This window comes from Chrysoperla carnea, chromosome 3 (assembly GCF_905475395.1).
Source record: "Chrysoperla carnea chromosome 3, inChrCarn1.1, whole genome shotgun sequence".
Lineage (NCBI taxonomy): Eukaryota > Metazoa > Arthropoda > Insecta > Neuroptera > Chrysopidae > Chrysoperla > Chrysoperla carnea.
The window spans coordinates 76,883,173-76,894,487 of record NC_058339.1 but is presented as its reverse complement, the minus strand read 5'-3'; the positions used below and the strand labels follow the sequence as shown (position 1 = coordinate 76,894,487).

Below are 11,315 nucleotides of genomic sequence, written 5' to 3'. Positions count from 1 at the left end.
CGACTCTAATTTGGGAAGAGTTTGGAAGAAATGACACGTGAGACAAACTGATGATTATTACTTTGCAGTCGAAATACGCTCCTCCAGAAGTCCAGGCAACGTTTGCGAATGCCAAATGAAATTTGTAATTATCGCACTGTGATGCAAAATAAATGTTTTAGAAAATATTATTTGTAGACTACTTACTATCAAATTACTCAAGTTACTAAACAGAATATTTATAGATTTTAAATGTTTTTATTTAAAATTATTTTTCATTAATACATTTTTGATTTTTGCAAACCTAAAATACTCGAATTTACACATTAGAAATTAGAATAATAATAAATAAATTTGTGGAAGATATTAAAAATGAAAAATATCCTCCTGATTGAATAAATAATTTATTTTATTTTTAAATTAATTAATTAATAACAATAGATTAATAACTACTGCAAGATAATCACAGAAAAGGTATAACTACTGCAAAAACAACTGCATTCATATGATTTCATTAAATTAATGGAAAATTTTATAAGAAATATGATAATAATATATATTTTCCATAAAATTGATATCTAAATATTATTAATAGCGGAAATAAAATCTTATAATACAAATTATATTAATTTTAAATATCCCGCCAAATCTATGGATTCGTTTACAATACGTATTTATTTGTCTAAATTATGCCATTCATCAAATAACAAATAACAAATATTTATATAATAAATATTTGATAATTAGAGAAAATTTGTTCTAGTACAACAAATTTATTAAAAGTATCAAATTTGAAATTCATAAATAACAAAAATGCAACACGATTTCAATAAACATTTGTGACGTGAAATTTGTTCTTGAAACATTAATAAATTATTTTCTGTCAAAATATTTGAAGAATTCAATTTTTGTTAACAAAAATGTAAGTTTAAAACATTTTTTACCTATTTTTGTAACTAGAATGTAATTTATAAGAAAATGACGTAAAATTATTAGAAAAAAAATTAAAATAGGTTATGATTTTTTCTACAGGTCGTCAGATTCGTCAATTGAAGTACTTTCAGATAATGCTCACAGTCCACCTAGTAAAATGGATATAGCAGACAATGGTAGTGCACTTAAACGTAAAAAGCGTAAACATAAGAGTAAACATAAAAAGCATAGTACGGAAAAAGTACGCAAACATAAGAAACATAAGCGGAAGGTATCTGTAAGTGATGAGTCCGATGCCGAAACAACACCTAAAACAAAGCGTCCCAAGGACGTTGTTATTGATTTAGTTACTACTGATCCTGTCCCAATTTCAGATGTTAGATACACTCCAGAATTATCTCCAACCAGAATGAAACAAATTAATGGAAATAAAATACTCAAAAAAGTTAACACAGATCCAGCTGCGGTAGTTGAAGATATCACAGCTGGATTAGTAAAGTTACCCGATAATGTGTCTTTGGAAGTTATATCCTCTGAAAGTGAGCCAGAACCAGTCGTGGAATACGATAGTGAAGATATTGATGTTGGAATTATTGAAGAAGATATGAATCTTGAAGAATTAATGAAGCAAAAAGCACTGTTACAAGCAGTACTTGGGGAGTTCAGTGAAGGGGAAGTACATGATGAAGATGAGTCTGAATCAAAAACACCAGCTGTACCCGAAGAAGTTATTCTTCTCGATGATTCCAGTAATGATGGTGGGAAAATTAGCGGTTCTAAGAAATTTGATCGTAGAGATAGAAAACATTCATCAAGTAATGCTGAAAAGTATTCGAAGATTTCATCGAGGAAAAAGCATCGTGAACGTTCACCACAATCATATCGACATAGTTCGAGAGATCGTCGACTATCTAGAGAAAGAGAAATGGATCGTCGTAGATCTAGAGAGAGAGAAATGGAACGACGATCTAGAGATGATATAATGAGATCTAGATCACGACATGATGTAGATCGCGATTATAATAGAATGAGAGAGAATTATCATCGATCAAGAGATCGTGCTGATTCTAGAGATCGACATCGTGGTAATTATAGGGATAGGGAAAGAGATAGACATTATAGGCATAGGCATGACAGAGACAGAGATAGGGTAGATGAGAAAAAAGACAAATATAAAGATTCATTAAGTGAGGGACTAACTTTACAGAAAGAAGACTCGAGTGATAGTGAAATTGATGCGAATATTGACATCAAAGAAGATGAAGATGAAGAACAGATTATTGAACGGAGGAGAAAACAACGTGAGGAATTATTGAAGGTAATTCATTTTATCGTTAGCTTTATTAATCGAGTTAATGGTTTGTTTAAACATACAATGTGTACACTGAGTTGTCGTTGATTACGAATCTGATGTCAGTGAAACGATTCTGTCACGTATTCCGAAAACCATGCCATTTTTGGCCAAGTATTTTACTTTGATTATAATGTGCAAACTACCTTAAACTTCACCTCATAATTTTCAAAATTGAGCTTCACTTATATATTTTCTTATCAACATCTCGTAATTTATACGTTCAGCAACAATTTTATAGACAAAATCCGGTCCGATTTACTATTTTATTGGATAATTTTAACCAGGAAATTTTTATATATGTATGACGGAAAAAATCGTATTATTTTATATTGCTGTTTAATTTTTAGTAATAACATTATTCTGCCATTATGTGTAGCGATTGGGAGCTGTAAGTGAAGATAGCAATACAGTGCAATCAATATCATCAAGTCCCACAACAAATAATGCATCCAACGAATTATCAAAAATGAAAGTTGAAGCAACACCCCCAGAAACGAATAATGAAATCATTAACATTGACGATGATGAACGGAACAAGTCTTTAACACCACCCGTTGTTAATGTTGTACAAAATAATGGAAAATTAAAGAAGAATAAGGAAACTGAAGAATCACATACACCTCCAATTCCACCTGCAATGCTCAAACCTAAAACACAACAGGAAATTAAGGACACAAAAGAAAATAAAAATACAAAGAAATGTGATTGGGATATGTTTGCTGAACAGGATACCTTTGGTGTTGTGGACGTAAGTATTTCATATTTTCATTTAAATAATTTATTCAATTATTTTGATAAATAGAACAAATTCGTCAAAAAATGAAGGAAAATTTTAACGAAAATATTTGTTGTTGCACTATTTCCGGTAATTTTCTGAATACAACTTTTTCTAAAATAAATTATTCGCGCAGTTTTGTCGTACACATTTTGCAGTTTTATAAAGGTTATCTTCTTTTTTAAGTTGACATATGCTTGAAAATGCTTGAAACGAAAAATGATATTTTCAAAGGCACACATCATATTACCGACATCGAATTCGATCTAAGTTTTCAGGTTCAGTTAAAACGTCATTTTGATTCGTAACTGACAAACATTAAATGAACGCCTTAAATTAGAAAGTTGTTCTTTATAAATACGCAAACATTTTTATGTAAATCGAATAGTTTAGACAGTAATTGATAGCAAACATCTAGCTTTTTGTGCGTTTGTTCATTCAATTTGAACAAAAATGGTCCTTTTAGAAAAACAAACAACTTTCAAATATTTTTCGAAGAGTGCCGAGATTTGTTCAGAAACAATAGAGTGCATAGAGTCCGCAGAAACAATTATACGAATTAAAAAATTTTGATACGAAAAAACAATTTTGGGTAAAACTTTTCAGTTCGTTTTTGTCTAAACTGTACGTTTTGCGAAAAAATGTTTCGAACCAAAAATGTTACATATTTAATCAATAACAACTTTCTAATTTAAAGTGTTCATCTATCGATTACCAGTTATGTAGTAGACTGAGCTTTTCAATTAGCTTGAAAACCTAGGTCATGTTTAATGTCTGCGTAAGATATGCGTCTACATACCCAACATGTTTTGCTTGAAGCATTTTTATCGATTAAACTTGTTTTTCGAGTTTCAAACATATGTCAAATTAAAGAAACACTCTGTATATTCTAAAAGTTTACCCTCTAAAACATACATTTCTTCGTCCAAAGTACGCTGTTATAAAGAAATTCCTGAAATACTTGAAAACTACTTTGAGCATTGGTAAAGTTTTAAGAATTGAATTTTTTTCAGTCACCTGGTGGAGCTGCAATTTCAAATCGCCGTGGCCATGATAATCCTGCATTAACGGATAATTGGGATGATGCAGAAGGATATTATCGTGTACGTATTGGTGAAACGTTAGATAATCGCTATGCTGTTTATGGATATACGGGTCAAGGCGTATTCAGTAATGTTGTTCGAGCTAGGGATCTTGCACGTGGCGGACAAGATGTTGCTGTGAAAATTATTCGAAATAATGAAATCATGTAAGTTTTTTTTTTTAAAGTTCTTTGTCGGTATTCATTTATGCTATAAATACAGTGAAACCTGGTTAAGTGAGACATCAAGGGATCTGCAAATTTGTCTCACCTATAGAGGTATTTTACTTACCCTGTGTCTCAGATATCCAGGTGTAAATAAATACCAAGCTTCACTGTACAATAAAGTTTGCTTGGGTTATCTACTTCATTCATTCATTATTTACATTTATTTCATTTATTAATTAATTTTTTTACGTTTATTTCGATTATGATCATTAATTGTTTTTTTCTACATGTTTAATTTTCAAAAGTTTTCCCTTGACAAGTTTTATTTATTTCCAGGCATAAAACTGGTTTACGTGAATTAGAAGTATTAAAACGGTTAAACGATTCCGATCCAGAAGATCGATATCATTGTATGCGTTTATTCCGACACTTTTTCCATAAACAACATTTATGTATGGTTTTAGAACCATTAGCCATGAATTTACGTGAAGTATTAAAAAAATATGGTAAAGATGTTGGGTTACATGTAAAAGCTGTCCGAAGTTATACTCAACAATTACTATTAGCATTACGTTTGCTCAAAAAAGCTGGTATACTCCATGCCGATATCAAACCCGATAATATTTTAGTCAATGAAAGTAAATTAATTTTAAAATTATGTGATTTTGGTTCTGCTTCGCATATAAACGATAATGAAATTACACCATATTTAGTATCACGATTCTATCGTGCTCCAGAAATTATACTTGGTATACCGTACGATTATGGTATTGATATGTGGTCAGCGGCATGCACAATTTATGAATTGTATACAGGACGAATTATGTTCCCAGGGAAATCAAACAATCAAATGTTGAAATATTTTATGGATGCAAAAGGGAAAATACCAAATAAAGTGATACGAAAAGGTGCATTTAAGGAACAACATTTTGATACAAATTGTAATTTTTTGTATCATGAAGTTGATAAAGTTACGGAACGGGTAAGTTTTAATCGTTTTTTTCATTTAAATTTTTCTATCTTCTTTCAAGACTATTATCAATTCTGGTTTAATAATTATACAAAAAAAGGGGTACCGAAAATAGGTCCCTAGCACCTGGACGAAGTGGTCTTCTGTGCCCCCTTCCGATCACCCTTTTATCAGAAGGTAAGACGTGTCCGTTAAAGAAGTGCTATTTTAAGCAGATGAAGCTGTAGAGTTCTGTCGAGGCTAGAACCAGCACAGAAAGCCCACAGCTTTTAGACCGGGATAGCTCTAAGTAAGAATTGGAGGATCCAAGATTTCGGATGCAAGAATTTTATACCTGACATTCGGCAGGTGCAAATAACATTTATATTTTGGATATTTTTATTACAAAACTAAATTTTTACATTTATTTAAAATTTTTATGTATTTTATACAGGGTGAACTTTTTTTAAGTTGACATATGCTTGAAATTCGATAAATAAATTTAATTGAGTAAAATGTTTCAAACGAAAAATGTTAGTTTCAAAGTCACGCATCATCAAATTCGATCTTTTTTCAGGTACAATTGAAATCTCCCTCTGATTCGTAACTGATAATCATTAGATGAACGTTTTAAATTAGAAAGTTGTTCTTTATAAATACGGAAACATTTTTTGTTTGAGATATTTTTGTAAATCGAATAGTTTAGACAGTAACTGATAGCAAAAATCTAACTTTTTGTGTCTTTGTTCATTCAATTTGAATAAAAATGGTTTTTATAGAAAAACAAACCACTTTGTTTTTTGGATTGGATTTATTGGAATTTTTCGAAGAATGCCTAGATTTCGCAGAAACAATTATACCAAATAACAATTTTGATACGAAAAAACAATTTTGGGTTAAGTTTTTCAATCCAACAAATAATCTTACTAATTTAGAGTGTTCATCTCACTAAGAAATTTTTAAAGGGTGCTAAACCCTATGAAATTCGATACTGATAAATTAAATCTTAAAGAAATTGTCATAAACTGTTTCGGATTACTTCACGCTCCGAACAATAAATGAAAGATACCCAATCGAATATTGAAACAATTTTTTGTTTTATCATCTAGGAAAAAGTGGTTACAATGTCTGTTGTAAATCCATCACGTGATTTGCAAGCTGAACTAGTTGCCGGACAAGCATTGCCGACTGAACAGACACGTAAAGTAACTCAATTACGTGATTTACTTGAACGTGCCTTGGCACTAGATCCAGCTAAGCGGATATCATTAAATGCTGCACTAACACATCCATTTATACAAGATAAAATCTAGCAGCATTCATCTGGTTAAAAATATGGACGTCATTTTATTGTCGGAGAAGAAGAAGCTGTTGTGTGACGAGAAGTTTTGTGGGTGATGTGGTATGCAGAGGTAAACATCCTCTCAGGCAACTCTCACCTACTTTTTGTGCATTTTTTTGTCAAATGATGATTGAATTGATTTTTTTGAAACCGAAAATTAATGAAATATTATTAATTATTGTTATATTTATTTATTTTTAGTTGTTTTTTGACATGTCTCTTGAAAAGGGCTCGTTCACTGGATTTTTTATTTAGCAAGGTCGGTTTCATCAACTCCGATTAAAATGCCGATTAACTACGGATAAGTAGCGATAACTGCCATTCGCTCAAGTAATAATTTCACCTCAAAACTGGGAACAATTTAAATTTGAAGTAGAATAAAATTTCACTGTTTTAATAGGATATTTACATTCTGCAATCAGTTGGAAGATTTTTAAGTCATGCTTAATAATTTTTTCCTCTGTTATTTCTTTTTCAAAGATCCCGGAAAATTTTTGATGACAGTTCTGAAGTAAATAATAATATCTAATCATGGCCCTAAACCAGTTATAATTGTTCCAAAAATTAAAATAAAGCTATTCCTTAATGATTTAAGGTTTTTTATACAGTTTGGCAACCATCTTGTTAGCCATTTAAAATATATGAAGCAGACATTATCTGGGGCCTAATTCAATTTAAAGCTGGAGATTCTATCTTTGGATAAATTTTAACTGCGCTAAGTGCATTGATAGCATTGAAAAAAAATTGACAATTAATCGAAACTGGTGAAACCGGCTGTTTTAATGGAGGCTGATGAAACAGGGTTTTAGATTTTAGAGTAAACTAAAATAATTAGATTTTTTTATTTTATTTTACATAGATTTGGTTAGAGGGTAATGTTTTTATCAAAGATTATCATTGAGATTAAGGCAATACATTAAACAATTCTATCGAAAATTTATTCGTATTGTTATGATATTGAATGAGCCCATGTAAACTTCAAAGTTTTATTAAATTCAGAGACTTCTTCTTTTTTTTGGAAAAATATTTACCGTACAACTTTGTTAGAAATTCTCATCATTTTTTAAAACAAAAAAATTTTCATTGTTTCAATTTTATAAAATTTGTTAAACCTTATTATGTAAAAAAAATAATAAAGAAAACAGTATAAATATAAGGAAAATATTTCAATTTAAATCTTTTAAAAAATTTTCTTTTAAAATTGAAAAAGTACTATTTTGATATTAAATTAATTCCGGCTTTTGTTGAGTAGTGGTCAACTTTGTACGAAGCGAAATATTGAAACAATGAAAAACAAACATTTGCCTTGAATTTACGATAAGGAGAATTTAGTAAACTTAAATCTAACTTGTTTATTGATATCTTTTGGGCAAAATTAAAATTATGATGACGATTTTTCCATTCTTCAATGGAAGATAGTTTTATGACATAGAGTTGTATACTCTCAAGCATCGAAATATCTCTGTTAAACGGCACAAGGATCTTGGTAGTTTTCCTCAGAAGAAGCATTATAGTGAATTCTACTTTCCAAAACTGCGCATTATAGAAATTCTTTTCTAAATTACAGAAACACCTTGAATTTATAACCAAAAGAATCCGACGAAGTTGTGAGGTTAATTTATGATAATTTTTCAAAATCTGGCTCCTAAGTTAGGTTAGATTAAAATAGCTGTCCTGGGGAGAGACACATTTAGACCATAGGGTCCGTTGTTATACCAAAAAAAGGGTTGGCTCAACCCCGGCCACTACTCCATGAATCATTTGGAAGTGTTTAAGAACAGCAAGAGTGCTTGGACGTCAACGGACAGGTCGTCAAAGAAAGGCTGACTGAGTCCACCTCTTCGTGGCAAGTGCTGGGTAGTGACAGAGAAGATGAGACATCGTTTCCCCCTCCTCCTCACTGTGACAGCTCTTGCAATAATCATGATACACTGCCAGGCCCAGGCGTTCAGCGTGCCTGATTCCTAGCCAGTGTCCTGTAGAAGCCGCAACAATTTTGGTAATAGAGGCCCTTGGAAGTGATATAAGATCTCCGGAACGCTTATGATTGTACTCTGACCATATCTGTCTTGTAGTACCACAAGTACGTCCTCCCTCCATCTAAGATTGACCTTTTTTAAGATATCCTCTTTGAGGAGCAACTTGCAGTTCGCAAATAGAACTCCCGGATGCCTATTGATGCTTGTTTTCGGCAACATTGTGTCATTTCTAGCAAGCTCGTCGGCTTCACAATTTCCCAAAATTCATTTACCCATACGTCGTTAACGACGTTCGGCAGTCCAGTGCTAACTTTGAGCTCCGGCTCCTAGGATGAAATAAATTCTGCATAGAAATTGTAGATCTATCATGTCGTATACTCGAATTTTTTACCCGTAAATGACACCATTTCTCATTTAATACAATGGCGCGCAATTAAAAAAAATGTTCCTGAGATTTACAAGCGATATTTCAAGTTGATCAAAACTCACTTCTTTTATGATGAGTTACGAATATTTTTGTTAATCAAAAAAGTACTTTTAAAAACCAAAATGTTAACTTTTTTATTTTATTTTGTTATGTTTTTTGAATTGTTTTCTGTACAGTACTCATTTGTTTCAGACTGGAATATGAATATCATGATGCTGCAGTGTCGATTGAGAACTAGATCCTGGGTTCTTTCTCGTCTGCAGGCTAAAGGTATTTGAAAGACGTAAAAGACCAAACATATTATAATACAATTTTTTATTTTTTTGGGTTCTCTACCACTGATTTGTTTTTTTATCAAAACGTGATAGAAACTTTTCGATTGTAATCAATATTATTTTTAGATTTTTGTTTATTCCAAAAAAAAAAAAAAAAAAAATGTTGTTTCAATTCTCTCAAATTCGGCTAAAAATAATAATGATTGCATTTTATTTTCAATATTTTTTCTTTCAAAAATCTCAGAAATAATTCTTCTAATTCCCATATTTTTGATAATCCTTTCAGTGTTTCACACTAAATGAAGATGTGTAACTCCCACACAAGATAATTTTAAATAAAAAAGTTAGTGGTCCAAAATTGGAGAGGGTAAGTATTTTGGTATCATAAAATATTTTTTTTAAATAAAACTTATCTAAAAAAGTATTGAAATGGTGATATTAAATTTGCAACAAGTTTTTACAGACATTGGAACGTGAAGATTGACGTGGAACTTTCGAGGTAAAAGGTAAATTTTAAAAAAATTCTGAAAGATTTTGCTCAGAGAGAAGATAACGTTCTCAATGCTTGGAATAGAATATGAATTTTAGGTCTGGTTATCTGGATGGAATTCTAAGCCATCTGGATGCGGGATTAAATATTTTAATTTGAAGTCTACCTGTTGTTTGGACAGACTTGAGAGAAAACAATGTGAATTGGGGAAAAGAGTTGGAATGAGAGGTTAGATGTTAGATTTGTATAAGAACAAAAGAAATCTCCTAAATTTCCACATACTCTTTGTGATTAGGTGTTAAAAAACAAACAAAAACCGCTGTAGCTCAGTTGCTTAAAGCGTAACCCATTCCGTTTGTGGTATGCCAAGGGTAGCGGGTTCGATTCCCGCTGTCACAACCATTGTGATGGGTTGGTGTAGTGCATGGTAGATAATAATTAAGGGGTTGATAAATGAAATTATCGGCGGAAAGGTAGTAAACCACATAATGGTATCACAATGGGCCTTATGGTCTAAGTGTGTCGCTCGTGTACAGCCAATATAACCTAACCTAACGGGTATGTTATCTTAATGTACGATTCAAACGATATTTCGTTGACAAATCGCTAAACGATTTTTAATATTTTGTGATACAATCTAAAATGCAAATCGATTATGAATACTCATCTGATCCTTAGAAAATAACCTTAATTCGACTAAAACGTCTTCAATCAATGAAAACATCCTGGGATATTGGGAAACACATTGTACAAATTGTAGATTTGCACTCAAACATTTTTTGTTGTCGTCTTTTGGAGCACTGGTTTTGTAGTAGAAGCAGATTTACTTATTTTCAACGAATATCTAATTTCCAGAGTAAGTGTGAATAACTTTTGTGTGTACATAAATAAAAGAAAATTAAAGACGTTTTATTAAATTTTTTTTGTTTATTTGTGATTTAAAAAATGTATCGATTTTTTTTACAAATAACGTACATTTCTTATTTTTTATCTTTACAAATAAATTACATTTCTTAGATTTAGCATTTAGTTGTTCGATTAGTTGTCGTTTCTACGCGTACCGAGTAAATTTCGAAAAACGAAGTTAATTTTTAATAGCTAATTTAAAAATAAAAATAGCTAAAAAGTTCTTAAATTTAGGATTTCGTGATTTTAGGAGTTCAAAGAATCGAAAATTACCATTTTAAGACGGTTTCATAAAATTCCCATGAAATTAGGCCATCCAGTTTAAATCAGCTACTTTATAGAATTTTCAAGACTGTCCAGAAAAATTGATGAACTACCAACTTTTGTTCTTAAAATTGTTTTTTTGTGGTAAGTTTTTGATTCTGATTTTCGTAAACAAAGTTGTTTGCCAATGAGGCATCACGTTGTTGTTTCAAGAACAACAATTACGACCTTGTTTCGTATGACCTAAATATGTTTATTTTTATATTTAAGGAAAGAATTTTTTTTAAAATTGTTGTCAAAATGTATTCCAGTCGTAAATCAAACCAGGCCCAAATAGAGACATTTAGCTTTGAGTGTAGGAACCTGCAGAGCAACAATTTTAATATTTTCATA

The 11,315-nt window shown here is 31.1% G+C and overlaps 1 protein-coding gene across 3 annotated transcripts; it reads left to right on the top strand.

Moving 5' to 3' along the window:
- Nucleotides 1–774: 774 nt before the first annotated feature.
- Nucleotides 775–10,603, top strand: LOC123294775 (serine/threonine-protein kinase PRP4 homolog). 3 transcript variants are annotated; one of them, XR_006535117.1, is made up of 9 exons: nucleotides 775–901; nucleotides 1,012–2,230; nucleotides 2,643–3,014; nucleotides 4,055–4,290; nucleotides 4,627–5,272; nucleotides 6,349–6,651; nucleotides 9,180–9,257; nucleotides 9,549–9,629; nucleotides 9,726–10,603. XR_006535117.1 is itself a non-coding variant. In XM_044875916.1 (6 exons), coding segments are annotated over exons 1-6 (2,679 nt in total). In that variant the 5' UTR covers nucleotides 775–899; the 3' UTR covers nucleotides 6,553–7,546. The 3 variants fall into 3 exon arrangements, 1 of the variants encoding a protein (XP_044731851.1); XR_006535118.1 differs by lacking the exon at nucleotides 9,726–10,603 and having other exon boundaries at nucleotides 9,549–9,644; XM_044875916.1 differs by lacking the exons at nucleotides 9,180–9,257; nucleotides 9,549–9,629; nucleotides 9,726–10,603 and having other exon boundaries at nucleotides 6,349–7,546.
- The last annotated feature ends 712 nt before the right edge of the window (nucleotides 10,604–11,315 follow it).